Raw genomic sequence first — 27,217 nt, 5'->3', positions numbered from 1 at the left:
GATTGACTGCGACGTCACTGCACAATGGCACGCCCCCTCCAGCAGCGTTCGCTGAGCTTGCTTGTCGTGCGAGTCTCTGTCAGTCGCACAGAGCAGCACGAGGAATAACGGAGTGAAAGTTTGTGGACGAATGGCGCTCATGGCCGCGATTATTTACGCGCTCGCTTCGCTTTTCATGGGCATTTGTGCAGGTCTGACCTTTCCGAGGAATTATCCGTTAAACGAAGGTAAGAGGCTTTTAGATAAGCGGAAAAGTTAAAAGTAACGTGAACGTGAGTGCAGATATATCATGTCAGTGTCAGTCAGTCAGTCAGTGAGGGGATTGATGTCGGTTCTCTGAGGAACGCCGAAATGTTTTTCCAAGTAAATGTTCCCCAGTTCACTCTATATAAATAAAGTTAGTTTGCAATCAGTGTTAACTGGAGTTTTACTAGTTTTAAGCATAACTGGGTAACACAATAAGGTTATCATTAGTGAACTAAATTAGTTAACATGACTTAACATGAACACCACTTATACAGTATTTATTCTTAATTTATGGTCATTTTAAAATGTATTAAATGTGTCTTTGAAATCAAAGACAAAATCAGAAAAAAAATCAGTTAACATTAGTTAACCAAAAAGCTGACAAGAACATTGAAAAGTACTGTTTTTGTAACTACATCAACATTAATAACGGCAGAGAGAGAGAGAAATATATATATATATATATATTAAAATAATATATGTATAATATACATATATACGCACACACATATATATATATACAATAAACAGAAGTTAAACTGATTTATAGTGAAACATAAATACATTCTACTCTAAATAATACAACCAACTGAATAAAACGTACATTCTAAATATGTGTATTATTTTTCATGCAAACTACTGTTTAAATACAGTTTGAATTCAGATTCAGTATAAACACACAACAGCACCGAGGACCCATAATTTTTACATTCATGGGGATGATATTTAAAATGTTATGAGTTTCATTTATTACTGTTATTATCCGTCTGATTTGTATAATGTCATATATGCTAAACATTTTGTCATTTAAGTATTGTAAGATAATTTGGGTGTCTAAGCTTTAAATGCATCTTACTTTAAAACTCTCTCTTTTTGGTCTTTCCTTTTTAGTCACGGTTGGTATTTAAGAGTTTGGGAATTTGAAATTGAAATACTTGAAATAGATGTTAAAAGGCTGTTGCTTAATTTTCTGAATTAAATATTTTTAAAATGGGTCTTCAAAATAGACTTCATGCATAATGCCAACACCAATTTTATTTCATTTTTAAGAATGTCCCCAAATGTTAAACAAAAAAATGCATGTAAAGAAATTACGACTACTAAAACAGCATGGACAATTCCAGTTTATATGCGATAAGCCTACAGTATTTTATTCATTACCCATTAATAATTACCCATAATTTTAACAACATTCTTGCACAATGCTCGTAAAGAAAACTGCACTATGGGTAAAACCAGACGCTCATGAGATCTAGTTTACATTCTCTGTCTATTTCTCCTTCAGTCACGCTGTTGGATTCCAGATCCGTGCAGGGAGAACTGGCCTGGGTCGCAAGCCCGACAGAAGGAGGGGTGAGTCAAGACCATCTCAGACTCCTTTCTTCATGCCTCTCCTTAACATGATGTATTGTGTTTAAGTGCACGTACTTGCTTGTATGTTTGGACAACGAACTGATAGCATGTAAACCCCGTCACGCATGGATGAGATGTTTGCGAATTATTTGTGATAATATGAGCTTGCCGTATGAGTTCATTGTTGTTAGTTCCATCTGGGTTTCATTTATGAAAACAGTTGCATATAAGTAGCTCTTTCTCAAATATAGTTTCCTTATGGTTTATCGTTAAATAAGAATCCATCTATGTGAGTATTGAAATCGGTCACCTGAGGCTGTGCATCTCTAAAGTTGTGCCTGGATTCAATTATAAAAATAATTTACTATTTAAATGCTGACACACGTAACATATAAAAATAAGCATAATAAAGCTACAAATGCTGATGATATCACCCTGCTCTCTGCCTCTCTTTAATGTAAATTCGGAACGCTAGGTTACTGTGACGGGTGTCAAGTTTCCCAAATAGTGGAGGTAGACAAAAATGGCCTTTGTTAGGAAACTTTATCCCTTTTTCTAAAAAGAGGTAGGGGGGAGAGACTTGGCAACACGGGGACAGAGAAAAGGTTTGTTTGAATGTGTGTGTGAGAGAGATTTTAGATGGAGGGGGTCAGTGAGTTCTGTCTGATAATGTATGCTTCCTGAGGTCTCTCCACTGTTTTCAGCCTCCCAACACCAATTAGCCGTTTAACATTTTTAGATCAGGTGCGTCTAAATGACCACATCACCGGTTCAATACATTTCCCAGAATTCCCTTTCATTAGAGAACCGTTGCAGCTCGGCTTCTTTTAGCATCGATCCAACTCTCATTGAAATCCAGAGTTCCTCTCCCTCTGTGATCTCCTGTGTGATGGACGGGCCTTTGGCACAGGCGGTGGGCGGGCATTCAGACTTTAATACGGCCAATTAGCTCCTTTCTACTCGTGTCCTGCTATCTGTAGCTCTGGGTTCTTATCTCTGTGTCGCTCCTCTGGGTCTCCGTAGCTGCACCGCTGAAGGGACGAGCCGAGCAGAGACAATCGCGGCCCCTGACGGATGCCAGATTGCTGTCATTCGTGTTATCTCGCAAATGCTCAATTAGTTTGAGTATGAGATTGTTAAGGGCATTCAGGCGGGTGTGTGTGGAGCTGTGGCTACTGGTATCGCTGGTGTCCAGAAATGAAAAGATGAGCGATATGAAAAATGTTAATTAATAAAAAAAACATTTATATCCAAGCCAAACATTTGTTAACATTGTATAAATAGAAAATTTCTCATTCACTTGCATTGCACACACACTTGCATTGTGACGACTGGTGAATCTGGCACAAACAGGACAATCTGTTCAACGAAAAATTGCACATCTTATATATCGCATATAGAATTGATTTTCCAGTAAGACTCTCAGGTATCACCAGGTTCAGATTTAACAATAAAAAAATTGCATGTGTTGATATGGTATTACAGTTTCTGTTGATTACAGTAGATGATAAACTCAACGAGTCCAGTCACCGGCTGTAATACTGATGTAGCAGAAGCTGAGAAATGTTTTGGATCTTTTATCAGGCCAGACTGTAAAACATTTATAACCGTCTAGAGTTGTTATTGTATCTGAGGCCAGTAGAAGACAGATAATGGTGTTTCTCTGAGGTTAATTCAGGCCTGTAAGAGAGAAACAGATGTTACGTTTTACGTCTACCCTCACTCTCGAAGGATTTTAATTCAGCCCGCTGATGATGACCTGATGGTTCTTGGGTTAGATCACTGGTTCTGTTCTGTTCAGATGAGTCAAGTCCCTGCGCTTTGTATAGTACACCAGCGCCTGTCAGAGGGGTTCATGGAATATTTATATTTTACGCAAAATGAACATTCTGTCATCATTTACTCATTGTCATGTCAATCCATAACCATATGTTCTTTCTTCAGTATATTCTATGGACGGTTTCATCTTAACAACATAAACAAACGTTACTGTGCATGCGCACTTTTGTGACCCCAACTGAACTTCCGATACACATTCACAAAAAATAGAGTGCCTGTAGATTATTTCTGATAACAATCAAAAGAAACCGAGAAGAACGGATACTTGGCTAAACTTGTCTCTCCAATATTTTGAATTTAGACTGCGATACCAAGCTCAACCGCTAGATGTCAATGTACCATATGGTTTGTTTAAATGCGACCGAACTACAGGACCCATTCAACAAATAGTTTATTTAATAAAATGAACATACAACAAAATTCAACAAATCGTTTACTTAGTACGATTATTATACAGTAAAATAATAATACAAATTAATATTAACATAAATTAAATAACATATAAATAGTTGTATTTATTAGACACTAGCAAAACACAAAGTTAACTGGGGGTCAGGCGCGCATGCGTCCGATAAAACGGTCTATATTTTAAGTTATACGATGGTATGTGAGGAATAGAAAAATGTTTTTTAATGTATGTATTATTATTATTACCATGGGTTAGTATTTCTTTTAAAAAAAAGTATGTCTTTCTGTGTTTAAGTCATACAGATTTCGTAGGTCAATGAAAACATTTTCAGATTTAGATAAACAGTTCATTTGAAGAGGTATTCTGTTTTGATGCATGTGTTCGATTTCTAACATTGTTTTTTCGTTTATCTCCTCATGCAGTGGGAGGAGGTGAGCATCATGGACGAGAAGAACATCCCCATCAGAACGTACCAGGTGTGTAACGTAATGGAAGCCAGTCAGAACAATTGGCTCCGGACTCACTGGATACAGCGCGGCCCGGCCCAGCGCGTCTACATCGAGATTAAATTCACCTTGCGTGACTGTAACAGTTTGCCCGGGGTCATCGGCACATGCAAGGAGACCTTTAACCTCTACTACCTTGAGTCCGACTCCGACAACGAGCGGTTCTTGCACGAGAGCCGCTTTGCTAAGATCGACACGGTGGCGGCGGACGAGAGCTTCACGCAGGTGGATATCGGTGATCGGATCATGAAGCTCAACACTGAGGTTCGGGATGTTGGCGTTCTGAGCCGCGCAGGCTTCTATCTGGCATTTCAGGATGTTGGGGCCTGCATCGCGCTGGTTTCTGTCCGCGTGTTTTATAAGAAGTGTCCGTTAGCCGTGAGGAACCTGGCGCAGTTTCCGGACACCGTGACGGGTGCGGACACGTCGTCCCTGGTGGAGGTACGAGGCTCCTGCGTGAATCATTCGGAAGAGCAGGAGGTTCCTAAAATGTACTGCGGGTCAGATGGAGAGTGGCTGGTGCCCATTGGGAACTGCCTGTGTAATCCTGGATACGAGGAACGGAATGAGCAGTGCCAGGGTAAGAGGACTGTCACAGTCACACACGATTAACCAATCAAACGCTGCTGAGCGTCCATTTGTCTTTGTTCTTTTTATCTATTTTGTTCCCCTCTCAAACAAGATTCTCTCATCAGGTGATAACAAGCAAGGCCGCGTTGTTCTGATTGGTTTATCAGTGTTTGTGAGAGCTCCTACCATGAGACATGGCCCATGATGGGGACAAGAGATGATGATTTAAACAGGAAGAGGACAGGACAGGAGTGCTATCCTCATATCATATTTTCTTATTTTGTTGGTTTGTTATTATTGAGAGAATTGTTTTCTGGACTTTATAATTAACTTATATTTAACAACATTCTGCTACACAAGGTTGTGTGTGTACTGTATGTCAGAGTGTGTGCGTGTGTGAGAGTCTAAGATGGAATGAGTTGAGACATGTTATCAAGAATCTAAAAATGGACGAGGGCCGTGAGAATGATGAATGGACCTGTGAAGGAGAAAAAAGTAATTATGCCTGAGAGCACCATTTCTTACTGCCGTAGATCAAGTCAAATAAGAGGTTGTGACAGTAATAAATATACACGTTACGCAGACGTGTTGACAGAGCGGGGAGAAAGTAGAACTTCAGTTGAGTCTGATGGATTTTGGGCATGTGCTGCTATTTGTAGACGTCTGAGGCAAAGATGCACGCAAACACTTCGCATGGTCTCCATAGTGATGATGAAGGAAACCAGCGCCACCCTTGACCTCTGACCTCAAAGGTCAGTCACAGATCAGAGGTTATTTTTCACTCAAGTGCAGTCGTCTTGAGCTGTTTAAAGTTTCCTTGAGTGCGTGTGCGGCAAGCTCATGTCTTTAATTTTAATGGGCTTTTCAGGAAAGCGAGTTATACTGTTATAATAAGATTATTAGTTGAGCCTTCATGAATATTGATGATAGTTGAATCCACATTAATTATTCTGAAAATTGGAAGCTATGAATAGAAAGGATTGGTGGATTTTTTTCCACCCTATGAGTTTGCATGAAGACATTTTCCTAGAATCGGCACAGAGAAACTAATGTTATTATAAGCTTTTGTACTACATTATTGCATCATTGGTTATAATATTTTTTTTTATGGACTTGAACTGCACTTTTTTGGTTGATGTGGCGTTTGCTGCCCCGCTTGGTTTTTTTATTAAAAATAATGCTAGACTGACCAAAGTAAACGTGCACGCATGAGTAATTCTTAATGGGCTTTGCATAGCAACACTCTGGCAACCAACCCGTTGTGAGCTTTATTCATGTGAGCTTCCCTCACATCGTATATTTTTTAGTTCAGTCGTATTTTGTTCAAGCATGTAACGAACATTGCTGTGACATTTTGAAAGCAGTTGCGCTGCATGTGAAACCATCCCATGGCTCTGGTAAATGCTGTTGATAGACTTCAGCAGAGCCGGCGTAGTGTTGAAAGACGTCTGCAGTTGGGCTTCTGTGAGAGTTTCGGGTGTTTAAGGGGGGATCGAGAGAGGGGTCTGGGCCAGGTCAAGGGTCACTGACTCCTCCATCCATCTCTGACAATCTCTTGACAGCTGTAGAGGAGAAATTTATTAAGACATCAAAACTCCTGACAGCCGGGGTTCTACAGGACGCCATGGAGACGCGGGAGCTGTGATCTCACCCGCGTTCTCTTCATTTCTGCTGGTGTCTGTATGATCCGAATGGGACGGCAGGAGAGAAGATTCTCTGGGGTGATTTATGCAGCTTGTCACAGTAAAGCACATAAACCACTGTAGTGTCATGTGAGAGTTGCAGACATGATAGTCGACAGCAAAAATAGTCTATTACATACAACAAGATTACAAGATAAAATACAGCCGCGAAAAAGATCAAGAGACCATTCCAAATGTTCATTTAATCATCATTTCTAGATGTATTGTGGTCATTCCAGTCCAGTGTCTGTTGAATTTCAACAAAATCAAACCTCAGTGACATAAAGTCATCCAACAGCAATGTGAAAGACTAACAGCATGACAATAAACATGAAAACTGTGATAAAAATCAAGGTTATTACATGAATACAAAAAATTACAACTTTTCCTAGTAGAAATATGACTCTTGTATTGCTTAAAAGTGAATATGAACTTGTTTTCTTTGCAGTATTTGAGGTCTGAGTCAATACAGAGCATATTTTCTGTAATTTTTACCCGTTTCTCCAGTCTTCATTTTCTGTAAATAAATATTAAATATTATAAATATTTGTATTTGAAATTTGGGAGAAATATTGTTAGTAGTTCACGGAATGAAACATAATGATCATTTAACCTAAAACTGAAAAAAAAATTGAAATGGTCTCTTAATTGTTTCCACAGCTGTATATTTTTTATAACCAATTAATTTTTTTTTGCCTTTTTCAGTTCTGTTTTTACTATTTCAAAGATTGGCTCTTTTTATATATTTTTTATTTTTCCGAGGGATTCTTTAGGGAAACATTTGTGAAAGTTGCTGCTACATTTTGTGCAACTGATGTGGCCGAACAGAATTTGTGACGAAATACAGGATAGGCTAGGAAAGAATCTGCATCACCTTTTCTCCATCAATGACTTTTTTTATTTCCTTCCATTATCTATTTTTTATGTTTGAGACGAATATGGGTTGGTGTAAAACTATCTTAATTTTTTTAAGATATGGTAATGATTCAAACACACACGCCAGCCTAAAAGCACAAGGTCAGAGATTACCTTTGCCTGAAGAGCTTTGTACAACCCGACCCAGTTCAGTTCACAACAGGCCGAAGACATTATAGGAAACAGAGATAGAAAGAGAGTCTTGTGTGTGTTTGAGTAATTACGGAGGTGTTGAGAGCTGTTTCTGGTCTGGCCGGCGTTCAGTTCCTCAAGTTCTTTATCTCACACTGCCTCTCTCAACGCCGACATTTCCCCCTAAGAGAAGCGTGACAGAAATGCAAGGGACTGCGCCGCAGTAATGTTGCAGTTCACTGACGGTCTCTAATATTAACCAGACTTAATGGACTGTCTGGAAGTCTTACAAGGGAATGACAGGATACGTGTGCCCTCGACTAACCTGAAGTTCCCTCTCTCCTTTCAGCTTAATTCAGCGCTCTTAAAGTGATAGTACATTTGTCTGCTCTCCCTCATGTTACTCGATGTGTGATTTAACAGGCTTCGCTTAATGTTTATGTTTGTCATATAAAAACATGTATATGAGAACTTTTTTTGATATAACATTAAATTCAGCTTACTTTAAAGAACTCTTTAAACTTTAGTCGTTTCCTATAACGTGGTTTGGCTGATTTGTTTAAACCATCAATGTTGAAGTTTCCTGCTGGAATCTCTGTATTGTTTTCATCTCCTTTCCTTCTGCCTGTGAATCCGTCTTTTATTTTCCATGGCGAGGTGCAAAAAAGATAAAGACGTGCGGTAAGAGGAAGAGAAGACAACAAAAGAGAGAGAGACAGCTTGAATAATGGAGATGATGGGAGAGAAAAGCAGATTTGTCAGCGCACGGGGAAGGTCAGCGGCCTCCTCTCGCCGACTGAATGAAAAGGAGCTGATGTCTTGAGAAAGAGGTTCTTAGCTAGGCTTTGATTTCATCATTCACTTTACGTGCCTTTAAAAACCTCTTTGATGTTATGACAGACGCTCTCGCTCTCTCGCTCGCTCCGTTTCTGTCGCTCTCCCGTAACAATAAGCCGTGATTGCGATGTTTTGAGTTATGGTCTTAAGCTTGTCAAACTAGGAGGTAGGAGGGTGTGTAGGTGGTCTTTTCTCAGTTTTACTGTGTGGTGAGAGGAAGGATGTAAAAATATTTTGAATACTCAAACAACCTGGAACGTTAGCTCTGTTCCAAAATCTAGCGAGCTCACCTGCTGTCTGCTTCTTAGGAATACACGAGGAGCTGCCCGAAGAAATGAAATGAATTGGGTTTAGGTTCCTGCCCACTTTCTGAAACACTTTGTTGCATCAGGAGCGTCTCTCCTATTTTTTAAAGACTGCATTTTAGGAGATGAGAGCTGTCTAGGTCAGTGGTTCTCAAACTTTTTCGTTGTAAGCCCCCCTTTGTGTAGAGTGCATCGCTTTGTAGCCCCCCAAATAAAGACTTATAATCCTAAACTTTCCAAAAAAAACATGTTCAGTTATACATAGAACATCAGTTCCTTTGGTTGGTGGTCTTATTTTTCCGATGTTTGAGTGCCTAAAATGTATTATACATTTCTAAATTTCATAAAATGCCACAAAATCTGCGGCCCCCCTGGATCCATCTTGGGGCCCCCAGTTTGAGAACCACTGGTCTAGGTTATGAAACAGGCATTATTTTAATGCAAACGTCGGTGGTGTTCCAAAACAGCAGCTGACTCTTGGGGGCTTCGAACATGAGGTGATTCAATATCATCATGTGTGTGTGTTACCCAGTGATTCAAACTATGTGATTCCTGTTGGTGTTGAAATCTAAACACACCATTAACTTATGACCACAGTCATAAAGGCTGGGAGAAAGTGGACGGTCAAAGGTCAAAATAAGAAAGTTTGTCATGTTAGCGCTGCCGTGTTTGTCGTGTTGCACTACCTCATTGTGTGTGTTTGCAAAAGGTTATTGTGTGTTTGTTTTCCCAACAAATCAATCGAAACAAAACCCAATTCCCTGCTGTCCCCGCAGTTCCCATAAAGACGCACACACACACACACACACACAATGGTAGGTGTTGCAGCACCAGACAGCCTGACGTCCAAGCATTTCCAGCAGTTTAGATAAACAAACTAAAAATACACACACATACAGGTGCGTTTCATTACAGCGGTCAGAACATCTCACAAGGGTCTATTGTTTTCATACAATGATATGATATTTTGTGTGTGTGGTGTGACGGGCTCTGGTGTATGTGCGTGTTTCATACAAGAATTGTGGTTCTTTAGTATTTATAGGCTTTACCAGAACCCCGAGTCTGTGTGCGCTACTACAAATTTAACAAATCTTAGTGTGTCGATGTGGAACTCATTTGCATATCCTCCTCTGCCAAAACTTCCTGTATTAGAAAATAGGACCGGAACGCTTTACATTGAACAATACCTGCTGACCCTGCCAGACACACACTCGCTTCTCTCTCTAATCTCTCTATTCTTTCATTTTCCAGGTAGTTCCTATCAAAATCCTGTTGGTTTATTAATTGCTTATGGATTTCAAGTCCCCCGATGGCCCACAGGGTCTAGGAGATTCTATTAGCGATAAACTTGCCGTAAATGTTGGGAAGTTCCTCTCTTTGAATGGAGGAAGTTGGTGTACGTGTTCAGAGGAGCATGAAGTTTAATTCGTTTCAGGAAAACTTGGATCAAAAACCTGCCAAATCTGCTATAGTAAATGATCATGCGTTCACACAATTCTATCGACGACAACATTGTGATTTCATACCGTATATTTAGCAATAATTCAATGGAGATAATGATGTCGTTTTCATATTTTGTTGAAGTCAACTTAAGGTTAAATAAATTGATGCTTAGCAGAATGGGGACGTTCACAACGCTAGCATGTCGGTTTAAAACCTAAACATTTATTTTGCATTTAGTTTGTCCTAAAAAGTTTGTCTTTGAAATTATAATTTTGGCATTAGGATTAAACACGTAATTAAGGAGATTGACGTTTGTAATTTTTTCCTATCAGTACTCAAGAAACCTGGTAAGAACACCAGCATCTAGTGTTGGGGACCAGCAAACAAACCCATCACACGCTGGTGTGTTCAGCAGGGTATCTGATGCCTTCCTCGGCTGAATGCGATGGGTTTTGTGGGTTTTGTTAGAGTAATATTATTACTAGCGTTTGTAAGAGCTGTTTGGACATAGGGAGATGGACGACTTCCTCTGTAATGACAATAGAGTTTGTTAAGGTGAAGCAGAATGTCAGTGAATCAGTGAGTGTTGTGACCCTCAGGGTTGGGTCAAGGTCAACATGTGGGGTGAGCGAGTCATCAATCAATATGATCTGCCCGTCCTCCACATGTTTGTCATTAATCACAGTGATGGACCCGCTGTCCGTGTGTGTGTGTGCGTGTGTTAAAGTGTGTGTGAGGGGTCAGAGGTAATTGTTAATTAGTGACTAAACCATGTAGAACAACAGACGCCAGACCATGAGACACGAAGTCATTTGATGTTTCTTTTAAGTGTGCATGTGTGTTAGAGGGCTTTCTTTGCCCTGAGGAGAAGAAACTGAACTCGATGTCTTAAAAAAGTCTTGGTGCTCTGCAAACTGTCAGTAATCACACACGCTGTATCTAAATCTGGTTTTCCCATTGGCTTCTGTTGTTCTGAAAGGCATAGTTAACCCCAAAAGTTGTCATTTTGTCACCATTCGTCTCACCTTCAAGTCATTTCATCCCAAGAGACACAAAAAAATATTTTCGAGAGGAGTGTTTCCAACTTGAAAATTCAAGATGAAGCACCCTAAAATATTTAGCTTGCTTGAGTGTTGGCTGCTTGATAGTGGTTTGACTCGCATTTTGTGGACGAAAATTTCCTCACAATGTAGGAAAACATTAGGACATTTGTAACTACGTTTACATGCGCATCAGTAATGCGATTATTTCCAATAAGTAAGGACTTAATCGCAGTAACATGTTTACATGACATGAGAACACCTCTTTGCTCCTGTTTACATGGGAGTTTTATTAGTCTGATTATTTGCTATAATACACAGCACAAACGATGCTCTCGGGTACAGTAGATGTGTGTTACTGGCTATCGTTTTAATATATTCGCAGGTGTGTGTTACTGGCTATCGTTTTAATATACTCGCGTGAATCGCGTCAAATGCAAAACAGCTTGACGCTTACTGCGATTATGAGCTTAATCACATTATTTAAATTAGGGCTGCAACAACTAGTCAATAAAATCGATAATAATCGATAATGAAAATAGTTGTCAACGAATTTCATTATCGATTAGTTGGTCTGTGACGTCACTTGCGAGCTGCACAGTTATAGATCAAGCGCGTCTTCTTCCCTTTTAAAATTACCATTTTAGACGTGTCTCTACGTGCAGCATGAGCTTCGCATTTTTAAGGTCAGACGTGTCTCTCCGTGCAGCCCGAGCTGCGCTGTTTTTTAGTCAGACGTTTCTCTCTCCGTGAATGCGCCTCTCGGCACGGCACAAGTTGCGCAGTTTTAAAGTCAAACGTGTCTCTCCATGCAACGCGAGGTGCGCGATTTTAAAGTCAGACGAGTTTTGCATGCATCTCTTAAGCCACGCGTTTTAAAAGTTTAAAGGGGAGATGTGTTCTAAATGACAAAATTAGAGAATATAATATGTAAAACCCAATTTGTAACTAAATACCCTGAATTGGGTGTATATTTAGCTCAGAGGTGGGAAGTAACGAAGTACATTTACTTGAGTACTGTACTTAAGTACACTTTTTGAGTATTAGTATAATATAACTAATTTAAATCGTATAATTGCGTTTACATGAGGTAAAGTGTAATCGCAGTTTTGCCAAAATCCTATTATAGATGGTTTCATCTTAACAACATAAACAAACGTTACTGCGCATGCGCACTTTTGTGACCCCAACTGAACTTCCGGTACACATTCACAAACAATAGAGTGCCTGCAGATTATTTCTGATAACAATCAAAAGAAACCGAGAATATCAGTTACTTGGCTAAACTTGTCTCTCCAATATTTTGAATTTAGACTGCAATACCAAGCTCAACCGCTAAATGTCATTGTACCATACGGTTTCTTTAAATGCCACCGAACTACAGGACCCATTCAACAAATTGTTTATTTAATAAAATGAGCATACAACAAAATTCAACAAATCGTTTAATTTATACAATTATTATACCGTAAAAAAATACAAATGAATACTAAAATAAATTAAATAAAATATAAATAGTTATTATTAGACCCTAGCTAAACACAAACCAGAGGTTAACTGGGTGTCAGGCGCGCACGCATCCAATGAAATGGTCTATAATCGCATTATGAGGGTGCATGTAAACATAGTCATTGTGAGGGCAACCCAGTTGTTCATGTATTAAAATAAACTTTATAAACATACTAAATACAGTAATGTTATAATAAAGTGTTAAAATGAGGGTTGGGGTTGAGAGAAAATATCATTATGTTCAGTATTAAAAACATAAAGTTAATGGAAAGTTCTTGTAATGATATGAGTACCAGCATGTGGTTTGTGTGCGTGCGTGTGCTTGAGGATTTTGAAGAGTGACCAGTCGCCCGGCCACCCACTGATGTAGTTCATCTCTCCTCATGTCTGGTCTTTCTTTCATCGTCTCACTAATGGAAAGACGTTACATTGAAGTCTCTCTTTCAGGGCTCAGAAATGTGACGGATACATCCATCTTTCAGGCATTATAGAATGTTGGAATGTGAGTCAGAAGAGACTTTTTTTGTTTGCTTATCTGAGACGACCGTGTCATATTGTGTGTCTGTATGTCTGTGCTAGCACTTTCTTTCTTACAAAGGGAATCGTTCAGTTTAGAAGAGATTAACTCTGGTAGAGAGAGAGAGGGAGGATTTACTCTTCCTGTGCTCTCTCTCTTTCTCTGTTGATTTCACACCTCTGGATCAATCTTTAATGCAGAGATTAAGTTAGGGGGCTGTCTGATAATCTGTCGGAAAGTCTGTTCCCTTCTGCTTTAGGATTATCAGAACATCTAAGACCCTAACCTACGTGTGAAGCTGTATCTATCTTTATGGTTTATAGTTTGTATTTGAGGATCTTAAACCTTTAGACCTTAATCCTTGAGCATTTTCCTTGACAATTTTGTGATATAATATATACTGTAAATTTATTATAGAAAATCTATCGTCTGTCGTAAAGTTTGTATTGTACTGAAAATGTGTTTATTATTCTTATACTATAAAAGAGAATCCAAGGCACTTCTTCCGGTACAAAAATATAAAAAGCCTTTATTCACATCATGGTTAATCACAAAAACACAGTAAAAACTGCAAAAATTCTGTTTACTCTTGCAAGTGTTTTTCAAATTTTTTGCTGATGATGCATAATGTTAGCTCTATTTGATCTTTAATTTATCTTTAATATACGTATTATTCCTGTTTAGTATTTATTCATATAGTTTAGATAAATTTGTCTGAACTTAAATGAGGGTTGAGGAAAATAGAAAAGTCATATTTTTCAGGCAGTAGGTGAACAATAATCATTTTTTTATTTTTGATGTCAAAACACATTTTACTTGGATAAATGAGACCGGTGTCTAAGACATGGACATGAGAAATAAAGAGCTCTGGATCTTAACCACTGCATGCTGGGAAAATACCCAGAATTCCTCATTCATCTCTGGTTTCTCTCACTCGCTTTACTCCCTACGTCCCTACATTTCTCTTGTCCCTTTTTTTTCCTTCCGTCATAAATTGTCATTTTATTTTTATGTTTTATTTTATTATATTTCAGTGTTCCATCTTAGTCTAGTTTTTTATTTGTTCATATTTGAATAGCATTATGATGCAGCCGTTTTGATTCACGGACTTGTGGTTATCAGGGTAACAGATTCATTGTTTTATTTTTCACAAAATAATCTTTAAAAATCTCTTCGTTTTCCTAGTGTGTAAGGTCGGGTACTACAGATCTCTGTCTTCAGACGACGGCTGTCGTAGATGTCCACTGAACAGTTACTCCATGAAGGAAGGAGCCACGTCCTGTGATTGTGACAAAGGGTATTACAGATCGGAGACAGACCCAGCGTCAATGCCCTGCACACGTAAGGAAAACACACACACTAGTTTAAATCAGTCGGTGTCATATGGGCACTGTTTTATTGTGTGAGCTGATTTTGAAATCATAGATGTTGACAGATCTCAGGTCGGCTTCTCGTGTCTGATGATGAATTGAAGCCCGATGCATGTCTGATAATTAATGATTTGTGATAAATGACAGTCATCAGGAATTCAACCCCGTCTGCATTTCTTAAACAATGCACTGAATTCAATTGGAATACATTTTTTATGAAGTAAACAGCATTTTCTGAATATTAAGCAGCTGTTTATAGAAGTATTGAATTGTCTTTTTTTATTATTTTGTAACGAAATCCTTTTGCAAGTGGCTCTCGTGACAACAGATGTGAAAGCACACAAACATTTTACATGATTATGGATTACAAAATAAACAACATTCATTTCAGTAAAAATGTGCAAAATTTCTACTTAGATTTCCTTTTTTGTCAATGATAAAGTCAAAACAAAAATGTCTTCCATTTTGTTTTATGTAAACTGTTTTAAACTTCTTTGACACAGTGAGGTAACTCTTAGATAAGATAAAATGTAAAACAAAAAAAAACATTTGTATACAAAAAAATGAAAAAGTAAACTTCAGCAGAGCTCTAATAGTTTGTCAGGCATGTGCATGTGATTATTTCTGTTTACATCTGTTTATGCAGCAGATGTTCCTCACATCAAATAAATGAATTTAAATGAGACCGTATCAGTCTCACTCTCTGCCAGCTGTCTGTACGTCTCACTGTGCCAGCTGTCTGTCTATCTGTCTGTCTGTTTTCCTCCATCCAGATGAGCTGATTGATCAGTCTGTGAAACAGACGCTGTTTCTGTACTCTTTTTCTTATTTCTCCTTATCCGTCTCTCTGTCTCTGTCTTGCTTCTCCAACATTCATTGTTGAAGGAGACGGTCATCGCAAAAAAATGACTTCTAACAAAACGTGCTAACAAATACTCCTGTGTGTGTCTCAGGTCCTCCATCTGCTCCACGCAGCCTCATATCTAATGTCAACGAGACGTCCGTACTCTTGGAATGGAGCCCGCCTCTCTCTACAGGGGGCCGTCAGGATCTCACCTACAACGTGGTGTGTAAGCGGTGCGCTCGAGACGGGCAGAGATGCGTGCCGTGCGGGGAAGACGTGCACTATTTACCGCAGCGGCTGAGTCTGCGCTCCACGCGCGTGTCTGTTCACCAGCTGCAGGCGCACACCAACTACACCTTTCAGATCTGGGCCGTCAACGGGGTGTCCAAACAGAACCCCGGCCCGGAGCAGGCCGTGTCCGTCACGCTCGCCACCAACCAGGCCGGTGAGTTTCTGTGTGCGTGGCTGGTTTGTGTAGATGACCTAGATCCATATCGGTTCATTACGCATTATCGGTGTCCAATCACAAACTTGAATTTAAGCGATGATTCGTGTTTGCTACTAAGATGAGCATTAAGATCTTTGTGCATATAGTCCGAAATTATCGTATGCGTTTTTTTCGTATTTGGCGCTCGTTTGTACTTTGTCTCTGAATTGTCAAGGATGCGAAAAACGCAGAAAAACCAACCCAGTCCGAAGTTTTTTATAGCGGATGAAAATATCGGAGGCATTGTGTAAATGTGATTGACACAACGTGAGGTCGTCTTTATTTTTTGACGTGCTGAAATTTCGGATTAGAATTGCTGTTGTGCATACTCAGCATTAGAGGTTTGTTCAAATGCTTTAACCTTATTTAACTAAGTAATGAACTTTATTTTGTGAGGATTGTTGTAGAGAAGTGTGCTTTTTACTCTTTTAAATAATACATGTGTGTTTTTCTCACCTAATTCTCTGTGCAAAGTTTTCACCGGGTTCAGTTTCTCTCACCCAATCACCTTCGGGTGGATGTGTAATATTCAGTCTGTGCTCTTGATGGTGTGTTGGGTTTCAGTCGGAATGGAGCGTTTGCTGGAAATCCGGAACTTTCTGTGACAAGTTACCCAAGCTTGTAAATCACCTGGAGGGATTGAGTTTGGGCGGAGGGTCCTGTCATGCTTTGACATGCCTTTGGCTGTAGGACAGAGGTCCTGCATACATGTGTACTACTTATATATGTGCCGGGTGATTGTGTGTGGGCGCAGTTAGCATACATCATGTTAAGGGATAGTTCAACGGTAAATGAAGAACACGAGTGATACACAGAAGAAACGGTTAGCAGAATGTCAGGGTTGCAACTTCTAACATTTTAATTTGTGATTTTATACTTGACTTTCTAAGAAATCTAAATAAATAAGTTATAAAAAAATCATATAGATGATGGCAGATTTTTTTTGTGGAATTCTTTGTATAATTGTTTTTTGAGTGACAATTGTATCAATACAAGAAGATTAAAGTCACGGAGTGAGACGCATACAGACACATCACATAGTGTTTATATAAAGTATATCGCTCAAAAGATACCAGTGTGTGTATAAGCACTGAGATTGCAAAGCCAAGTGTCCGTAATACACACGTCTGGCACAAACACACACACGGACAAACCTCACACAAACACTCGCGCACAAAACCGCAAAGTGCACATATCCCAGCGTGCACTATCGGCTTTGATAAATGATCCCCGTGGAACGCTGCGTCCAAAACAGTTTTGCCCCCGAATCCCCGTGTTTACGATAAACGAGCGAAGATTCTCATCTTTCCTTTTTGCGTTATCTCATCCAGACACACACACCCACAACTCCATTACGGCCCCATATCTGTCAGAGCAGACGGCATGATGGATGCGCGTTAGAGACGAGTGCCTTCGGAGGGTGAAGGGGGGCGCTGACCCCTGTGTTTTTGGCTGGAGGGGGCCGTCTCAGAAGCCCCCCGTGGGACGTTTCCAAATCACGTTTGGTCTGTCGGGTCGGGCAGAGGAAGATGGATCTGTGGGCGGGAGATGATCGCGTCGAGCTGCTGCTGTTACAGCTGGCAGGGGTTCCAATTGTTTAACGGAGGCATAAGACGCGACGCACACGCAACTTATAGATAAGACAGCATGGATGCATTTTCTGCACCGATTTGTGGGGGATTTACGTGTTTGTTAAATGTTTTGGAAGTACTCGAATCATGTATTGGGAGCTGTTTAGTTATTTTATGTCTTATTTTTATTTTTCTGTATAATTGTGAGCAAATGTGACAGTTTTTTAAAAGACAACTCTTACAGTTTAGTTTAGAATATATAGTTTTTTACAGTTCTTTATAGTTTTAATATAAAGTGTTAAATATAAAGTCGCATGGTTCATTTACGTAAGGTAAACACACAGGTTCAGGCATGAAAGTTTTTCAGTAACAACATTTGAAGTCTGTGGAAATACTCAGAGCTTTGTGCTGAGTCATGAAAATCTCTGATCCAGCCTTTCATTTTATTTCTCCTTCACAGACCTCTGACGTTCTTTTGTACATTTCCTCGTTTTCTCGCTTTTCCGTTTTGTTTCTTCATCAGTTCTCTGCAACTTTAGAGAAGCTGAAAAGACGGCGCTCATCTCTGTTGTGTCTGATTCTCGGTGTTTGACTTTCTCACCCTCAACAAAAACAGCTTCAGGGGAGAAAACTGAACAGACAATAGCTGTCTTGAGTCCAAATCCACAGTCGAAAGGAAACCAGGAACGTTCGGGAGGGAAAAAGATCTTGTCCTCTATGTCCTTTCATTTGTCTTTTCTCTTGCTGTGTTTGTCTGTGATGTGATGAAAGAGCGACAGTGAGACAGACAAAAAACCTGACTAAAATGCAGTGAATGTAAAACTTTATCGAATATTAACTTTCTCTCTCTCTCTCTCTCTCTGCAGCTCCCTCCACAGTCATGTCGGTTGAGAGTAAGGACATAACCCGGCACACGCTCACTCTGTTCTGGCAGGAGCCAGAGAAACCCAACGGAGTCATACTGGAGTATGAAGTCAAATACTATGAGAAGGTGAATTATGGGAAACATCTAGTTCTTTTTATCTCATTTTAAAAGAATAGTTCAGCCAAAATTGAGAAAAGTCTTTTATCCTCTTCTGGCCCCTCTATGCAAAACTTTCTTCTCTCCTGGCTGTTGTAACCCAAGGAAGTCATTTGGGTCTGTCAAGATATAAAACAACAAAAAAGTTGTCATAAACGTTGTCCACGGGGCTCAAATACAGTTTCTTTGTTATCCTTCTTCTACTGTTTAAATTCTCAGTACTGTATGTGAAACACCATTCAACTTGTAAACTCAATATAAGTGCATGTAGTAAAGCTGTTTTCCTGTGTACAGCCGCTTTGACCGGATAAACAGGAAGTGAGGTTTTTATTCAGGTTAAAATAGCTCACTGACATCCCTCAGGCTGCTCGTTGACCTCTTACCTTCCTCTGTTCGTCCGTTCTGTCTCTCTCTGGCTGTATTTATAAATCTCAGGATCAGAACGAGAGGAGTTATCGCATCGTCAAGACGACGTCTAGGAAAGCAGATATTAAAGATCTGACCCCGCTGACCTCATACGTGTTTCACGTGCGCGCTCGCACCGCAGCGGGATACGGAGAGTTCAGCGCACCCTTCGAGTTCAGCACCAACACCGGTGGGTCTGCCGTTGTTGCTCAAAAGTGTGTGTTGAATTGGGAACGACATAGAAACGTTTTTTTTTTTTAGAATCATTAACTGAACTCTTATAAAGTATTAAATGCATGACGTGATATTTCGTTTCTTTTTTACAGTAGCATCTCGTGTTGTCGGGGTCATGAGCTCCGCTGTGTTGCTGCTGTTGGTGGCCAGCTGTGTTGTTGTGCTTCTGCTCATCTTCATCATCGCCTTTATCATCACCAAAAGGTGCGGATGATGACACATCTCGTGTTTATTATAATAGACCAATAAAAGAATGAATAGTGAAATATATTGTGATATATCTTAGGAGGAGCAGATACGGCAAAACGAAACAGGCCGAAGAGAAACGCCTGCAGCCAGGTAAATCCAGCAACTCACATTTATATCCCATTTGTGCAGTTGCTGGAAGGTTTTCTCCTCTTTAACGTAATGGAACGTCTTTAATGTGCCTTTAGGAGTGAGGATATATGTGGACCCCTTCACCTACGAAGACCCCAACCAGGCCATACGAGAGTTTGCTAAAGAGATCAATACATCCTCCATTAAGATTGAGAAAGTGATCGGCATCGGTGAGTTAACAGTCTGTTATCCTGTCATCACTATGAATGATTGTTGATGAACAGCAGGTGTAAACGCCTCAACTTGTGTCTGCAGGTGAGTTTGGTGAGGTGTGTAGCGGCCGTCTGAAGCTTCCAGGCAAACGAGAGATCTGTGTGGCCATCAAGACGCTGAAAGCGGGGTTTACCGAACAGCAGAGGCTGGACTTCCTGAGCGAGGCCAGCGTCGTCGGCCAGTTTGATCATCCCAATATCATTCACCTGGAGGGTGTGGTTACCAAATGTAAGTCAGAGATTTTAAGGGCTAGCAAAATGTGTTTTGCAACAGTTTTACTTTTAGCATGGTTTTAATGTGGTTGGACTTTCCTGAATGTCAGAAATGTTATTAATGCCGCGTTCCATTCAGGTTTGTTAATATGTGCAATAAATGCCACTTTATCACGATTCTACCTGGAATTGCACGATGTCACACAATCATGGTATCACTCAGGGACGTTTCATTTGAAGAAAATTTAACGCATCATTTAAACATTGTAGAACATTTGCTTAGACATACGAGTTGAACAATATGAATGATCTTTTCTAAAAGCGAACATTAACTGCTGCATTTTATCAGAAATGGAATCACGATAAAAAATTAAATTATAATACAGATAAAATGTGTATTTATATATTCATTAACATTATCGGTCATTTTTGCTTCTCTATCAATATCTTAGTTTAAAAGATAAAAATGCAGATTACTTTATGAACGTATCTTTACACATGTTGAAGTCAAAGGATGTCAAACTGACATCGAAATCGGACCTGACCGCTCAACTGATTTTTAAACCGAATCAAAACTGCCAAATCACGCACAGCATTGTGGGATATCGCAGGCTGTGAAGGGATACACTTTGCTGCCTTCAAAAACTGACCAGATGAAGGCATGTCAGTAGACAGTATTGACATGTGCCTTGATGCGTTCAGTGCATTTTGTTTCAGCGTTCAGACATACGGTAGCACCCGTATTCCAAACTTCACACAGCCGAACGTTACGGGGTCAGACATTTTTCGTAATATCCCCTGTTTGACTTTGAATGGAACGCAGCTTAAAGACTCGAGCTGGTGATATAACATTTGAGGTTCCTTTTGATATGCTAATGGTGATTTTTAATGTATGCCTGCTCAGTGCTTATTTGTGTGTTTGTTTGGTGAATGTGGCTTGACAAAGACTGCAGAGCCGCTCTCTGATACACACACATGCACAGTTGCGGTCTCCAGATGGAGTGGGCCGCACCGGAGGGCTAATGTGAGATAAAGTGCACCACAGACTCGGGGTCATTAATCACATCGTCAGGACTAAATGTGTTTGAGGGGGGTTTGAGTGTCACCTAATATCTCTGACCACAGGCGCACAACGCCGCCGCCGCCTCCGCCGCTGCTGTTGTGTGTGTGAGAACGAGAGGGTGTCACATTCCCTGTTCATAGCTAAGTGTTTCACATATTTCTGTTATACTTTATTTTTCTGTGTACATTTTTAAATAGTTAACTTATTTTTTGAGTAAACAGTGTTATTATGCTGTTACATAAAATAAGTTTATTCAAATGTGCTATTAGTATAGTTATTTTAATCTAAAAATACATTTTTATGATTTTATATATACAGTATATATATATATATTATTTACATATACTTTTGGATACACCATTCACTTTCAAAAGTATGTTTGGCCTATACTTGTAACCAATTTTTGTGTTTTATGTATTTGTGGCTTGTAGTTGTTTACTTTTTCAATTGGGTAGCCTATTAAGTAATTTTCTTACTTGTGTTACATTTTAAGTGCACTTAAAAGTATACTTTTATAAACCAAAACGTCTGCCAATATACTCCCAAAAGGTATCAAAAGTAAACTTACAAGTACACTACTAGTACATTGATATTCATTTATTTATTCATTTGGCAGACGCTTTTATCCAAAGCGACTGGATATATTTACTTCATAAAGAATACTTAAAAAATACTTGACCTTGAGAATACTTCGTGAAATGAACTTGAAGTATGCTGTTGTTTTGTACCTTAAAAAGAAAAAACTTTCGCTTCTTTTTACATTTTTTATACCATAGATAATTCTCTTGCAGTATATTCCTTTTAATATCAGAAATGTATTCATAATGTTTTGTGTTTTAATGTTAATGTTTTAAGAAAAAAAACGAAATGATAAAATTAGAAATAGTTTTTTATGTATGTATTACTGCATATATTCAGATTCAAGCAGTTTATTCGGCTCACTCTGAGGTGCATAAAGAAAGTTTTGAGAAGCAGGTGATGTTAAAAACATTGATTTATAACTTCATAATGAATTAAAAGAGAGTATTATGTATTTCAAACAGGTGGAAGTCATCCAGCACTGACGTTGTTTAATTTAATTTCAACTCATAAATGTCCCCTAAAACTATAAAGCCGTCTTACTTCTCCTGTGTTGTGTTACCGCAGAGCTAATGGAACTGAATGCTTCATTTGCATAATATAAATGAGAAAGAATGAAATCTAAATATGTAAATAAAGCAGCGTGGGATCGCTGGGCCTCTCGGTATCTCTCAACAGTGTTTCTATGTGATGTTGATCATATTACTACAGTGGTTCCGTCTCATATCAAATGCAAAAAAAAACTCATTTTTGTCTCTTTTTTTAATATTTGTGTTTGTTCTCATTGATGCATCATTTTCAATATGTAAAGTGTATGTTTATGTTTTGGTGATGGAGACCATCGAGTTCATTGTCAAATGTATGCATGCATGACACACACAACGCAAATCTAGACACAGTCAGTAAACACTGTATTAGCATTCTAATAGGGTGGGCGGAAAGGGGCGGGACTGGGAAATGCAGACAGTGATGGGAGGGGTCAGAGGTCACCTGCTCCTCAGGCCCCTCGGAGGAGCTGTCAGTCAAACTAGACTCAAGGTCATCAGAAAGGCCACACTGAAAAAGATGGCTGACAATAAGTCTGGATGAGCTTATTTTACCGCACTTCCTCTATAGGGGAAAAATCATTGACCAACTGTCAATCAAACAGCCACTGTGCTTTTGTGTTACGGAACCGATTCAAGTAGCTCGTTTTAAAAATCACCCAAAAATTGTCGGTCATGGCCGAACATGTATATAAACCACAGAAGCTTGATGACAAATAATCTGTCTCTTTTAATAAAAAAATAGAACGAAATAAATTCCATGAACAATCAAAACAGGATAATATCAACAAGTAAATATACACAAAATATGTATAAACGAATAAAGGCAAAATAATTCATAGTAACAGGCAGGGTAGCTAAGGAAACAAAAAGACAACCTGACTACACCTGTCCTACAGGAAAGATCGTACCTCGCTCCCGAAAAAGAAAAGAAAACAGGTGAGTCTTCCGGACCTCTGCTTCCCTCACTACTCTTCCAAACTTCCAAAAAAGTGAACTAAATAAAACCACTACCGTTACTACAAAGAAATGTACGAAAAGTTAACACGAGTATAAAATAAACAACAAATTAAACTAACAAAACTAAACCACTCCAGCAAGCGGAAAGCGAACAAAAAATAATAATAATAAATGACACGTAACTGTGTGTGTGTTGATTTTAGAATAACACGGTTTCATTGTCTTGAATCTGATGTTTGCATCTGGTTAGTATATTAAGCTTCATGTCGTGCTAAATATTAAGAAAAAGTGTTTCATTAGCACAGTTTGTCTTTGCCATGCAAATACTGTCGGTAGGAAAGTTAAAGTGGAAAGTTAAATAAGTTGGGTTGTGTTTTTCGCATATGAACAGCAGCTTATGAAGTCTCTCTCTCTCTCTCTCTCTCTCTCCGATTGCAGGCAAACCTGTTATGATCATCACAGAGTACATGGAGAACGGCTCGCTGGATATGTTTCTCAGAGTAAGAGCTTTCAGATTCATACAGATCACACGAATATGAGATGCAGTTTATCTTCAAACCTGGAGAAAGAGATTCATCCGCTTTCCCGGTCCTTTAATTGACCTTCATGATTCATTCACTTTGATGGGCGACGTGTCACCGCTAAGTCTCTCTGTTTCAGAAGAATGACGGCCGCTTCACTGTTATCCAGCTGGTGGGGGTGCTGAGGGGCGTCGCGTCCGGTATGAAGTATTTATCCGACATGAGTTACGTTCATCGGGACCTGGCGGCTCGGAACATTCTGGTGAACAGCAACCTGGTGTGCAAGGTCTCCGACTTCGGGATGTCCAGAGTGCTTGAAGATGAACCAGAAGGAGCTTACACCACCAGAGTGTGTTTACTTTGATTTATATACATTGATTCATCACAGCTGTGTTGATGTTCAGTGCGAGTGTCATACTGCTTTTATGCAGCTCTATAAACAAGTTAATGGGATGTTGACGCAGAACACATCTGTGGCCGTTTTTTTGATTTTCAACGTAAAACTTAGGCAAGTATCAGATTAATGGACTAAAACATTCAGGCGTCGACACAATGACTTGGATTTCTGTCTTAATAGTCCACTCAATTAAAAGCGAAATAAAATAAATAAAAGACAGAAAACAAACAGGATGTTGTGAAATTATGTTTATATGTAACCGTATAGTAAACATTGCTAATAACACAAACCCGTTCATCACAGGGAGGAAAGATTCCGATTCGCTGGACCGCTCCAGAAGCCATCACATACAGGAAGTTCACTTCGGCTAGTGACGTGTGGAGCTATGGCGTCGTCATGTGGGAAGTGATGTCATACGGAGAACGACCATATTGGGACATGAGCAATCAGGATGTAAGTGCCACTGTACCGCCAGTCAGATTCCTGGTCTTATTTATTTAGGTCAAACCTTTACTTCTTTCGTTACCATGGTACCATGGAATAATACAATAGCACTTCATCGTTGCATAACGTTGTGCACCATGCCAAATTATACAAACTAATTGAATGGCATAACTCATTTCCTCTCTGTTTCCTAGGTGATAAAGGCGATAGAGGAAGGTTACCGGTTGCCACCGCCCATGGAGTGTCCGCTGGCGTTACATCAGCTCATGCTGGAGTGCTGGATGAGGGAACGGGCAGACAGACCCAAATTCAGCCAGATAGTCAACATGCTAGACAAACTCATACGCAATCCAGCCACACTCAAGAGGATAGCAGGAGACACCAGCAGGTAAACAGATGTACACTTTGTAGACGTGTAGAGACAGCGCACAACCTTTCCCTTATATAAAGCAGACTGTATATACAGCCACGGAAAAACTGAAGAGACCATTCCAAAATTTTATTTCATCAGCATTTCTAGATGTATTGTGGTCATTCCAGTCCAGTTCCAACCTCAGGAGCAGTGTTGGGTGTAACTAGTTACTAAGTAATTAGTTACTGTAATTTAATTACTTTTCCCTTGAAAAAGTAAAGTAAGGGATTACTCTTATTTTGTCTGTAATTTAATTACAGTTACTTCTGATGTAATTAAACTAAATACTTTGTGTAATGTGTGTGTGCAGAAGAGGAGTTTACATCCAAACTCAAAGTCTAACTTTAAAATCCGTGCTTTAATGTATAATTCTCACATTTGTAATTAATAATAATACTTTATGTAGTTTATATTATTTATTTTAATGAATTAAAAGAGCCGTTTCATGTCTATCCTTGAATCACTTAACTCATCAAGGTTGATGTAGGATATAGAAAGTAATTAGTAATAAGTAATTAAATACTTTTTGAAGAGAGTAACTTGTACAGTAATCTAATTACATTATCGAATGTGTAATTAGTAACTAGTAATTAATTACTTTTTCAGAGTAACTTACCCAACACTGCTCAGGAGTGACAAAAAGTCATCCAACAGCAATGTGAAAGACTGACAGCATGACAAGACACATGAAAACTGTGATAAAAATACAGGTTATCACATAAAAAATTACTTTGAACTTTTCGTAAAGACACAGAAATATGTTGTATTGCTTAAAAGTGAATATGAACTTATGCAGTATTTAAGGTCTGAAAAAAATACAGAGCATCTTTTCTGTTAGTTTCATTTTCTGCAAATAAATACAAATAGCAACAATATATTTTTTAAATTTGGGAGAAATATTGTTAGTAGTTCACAGAATGAAACAAAAATGTACATTTTACCTAAACACATACCAATAGATAGCAAATTCAGGGAAACTGATATGGTGCTTTGAAATGGTCTCTTATTTTTTCCACAGCTATATATGACAGGAAATTTATATTCACATTTTTGGATCCTAAAGAATTAGTTTGAAAAGGAATTTTTATTATTTACAAGTTGATTCAAACTCAGAATGTTAGTAACTGAAAGCTTCAGTCACCATTCACTTTCATTGTAAGAAAAAAGATGCAATACAAGTAAATGGTGACTGAGACTCTCTGGTCATTTAGGTTTGGGACAACGTGAGTCCGTAGGAATTTTAAAAAAGTAATTTTGTGATGTGCCTAATCTTTTTATCCCCAGGCCCCATCCATCCACGCTGCACCACGCCCCCTCTGGAAGCCCCGCCCCCTCGTTGGGTTCTGCTGAAGAGTGGTTGAAAGTCATCGGATTAAAACAATACAGAGACAACTTCAGCGCAGCCGGACACTGCGGTCTAGAAAGCGTTATACAAATAAACCAGGAGTGAGTGTTAAAACACACACACACATTAACACACATTTTACTGATCATGAGAAAAATAAATGGTTTCTTTTTTAGGGATCTGGCCAACATGGGAATCACATGCACGGCACATCAAAGAAAGATCTTGACCGGTATTCAGGATTTATTGTCTGGATTGCATCAAATGCAAGATAAGAAGGTTCCTGTGTGATCCAGGATGAGGTGTAAAGCAAACATCATGTTGGTTAACATGAACTAAGAGGGAAGGAATATTTCACTTCTGCACTTTAATGGAATATAAAGATCAAAATGAACGAGTCAAGCTGCAGTTTTTCCTGCACCTCTGCATTTTCATGAGGAATTGTGTTGATTTTTTTCTGCTGGTTGTCTTCGTGACGTTTGAGGATTTTTGAACCAGCCTTCTGCAGACAATTCAAGTGTTTGAAGACGTTACTGAAGCTTTTGTTCCAGCACTGAGGAAGTGAAGGTGTGTGTTTGACAGGACTCTGGAATCATGAGAGTATGAAGTGTTTGCCCTCAGTGGAAGGGAAATGATCCCGTGAACATTATATTCCAACGGATCGTTTGCCTCGGGAGATTTTCAGCTTTTTCAACTGAAACTAACAGAACGTTTGGAGCGAGTGTGTTTGTTTTATGAAGGCCAGATGGAGAAGCTTTTCAGAGGTATTGCTGAATGGAATTTCTTTTTGCTTTATTTGTTAAAAAATCATGGAAATGAGGAAATAAACCTAGGTAAGATTTAGTCTTAAATTACTCATGTTGCAGTTTTTGAGGTAACAAAAGAAATGACTTAATCCAATGCCTGCCTGTAT

At 39.1% G+C, this 27,217-nt stretch overlaps 1 protein-coding gene across 2 annotated transcripts; it reads left to right on the top strand.

Moving 5' to 3' along the window:
- The first annotated feature begins 95 nt into the window (after nucleotides 1–95).
- Nucleotides 96–27,200, top strand: epha4l (eph receptor A4, like). 2 transcript variants are annotated; one of them, XM_057351243.1, is made up of 17 exons: nucleotides 96–227; nucleotides 1,532–1,599; nucleotides 4,270–4,933; nucleotides 14,489–14,644; nucleotides 15,627–15,962; nucleotides 18,442–18,566; nucleotides 19,032–19,191; nucleotides 19,331–19,439; nucleotides 19,522–19,574; nucleotides 19,670–19,783; nucleotides 19,869–20,054; nucleotides 23,624–23,685; nucleotides 23,846–24,055; nucleotides 24,407–24,556; nucleotides 24,742–24,935; nucleotides 26,244–26,405; nucleotides 26,481–27,200. In XM_057351243.1, the coding sequence occupies exons 1-17, from the start codon at nucleotides 131–133 to the stop codon at nucleotides 26,593–26,595; spliced, it is 2,961 nt and encodes a 986-aa protein (XP_057207226.1). In that variant the 5' UTR covers nucleotides 96–130; the 3' UTR covers nucleotides 26,596–27,200. The 2 variants fall into 2 exon arrangements, with proteins under 2 accessions (XP_057207226.1, XP_057207225.1); XM_057351242.1 differs by having other exon boundaries at nucleotides 19,328–19,439.
- The last annotated feature ends 17 nt before the right edge of the window (nucleotides 27,201–27,217 follow it).

The sequence above is a fragment of the Triplophysa rosa genome, linkage group LG14 (genome assembly GCF_024868665.1).
Source record: "Triplophysa rosa linkage group LG14, Trosa_1v2, whole genome shotgun sequence".
NCBI classification, from domain to species: Eukaryota; Metazoa; Chordata; class Actinopteri; order Cypriniformes; family Nemacheilidae; genus Triplophysa; species Triplophysa rosa.
Note: the sequence above shows the minus strand (reverse complement) of the source record. Positions and strands in the feature narration are given on the sequence as shown.

Excerpts from the sequence above, each read along its gene's own strand:
- epha4l (XM_057351242.1), top strand. The coding sequence starts at position 131 with ATGGCGCTCATGGCCGCGATTATTTACGCGCTCGCTTCGCTTTTCATG. Across the intron at positions 1,600-4,269 it reads CAAGCCCGACAGAAGGAGGG|TGGGAGGAGGTGAGCATCAT; the intron begins GTGAGTCAAGAC and ends CTCCTCATGCAG. Across the intron at positions 23,686-23,845 it reads CGCTGGATATGTTTCTCAGA|AAGAATGACGGCCGCTTCAC; the intron begins GTAAGAGCTTTC and ends TCTCTGTTTCAG.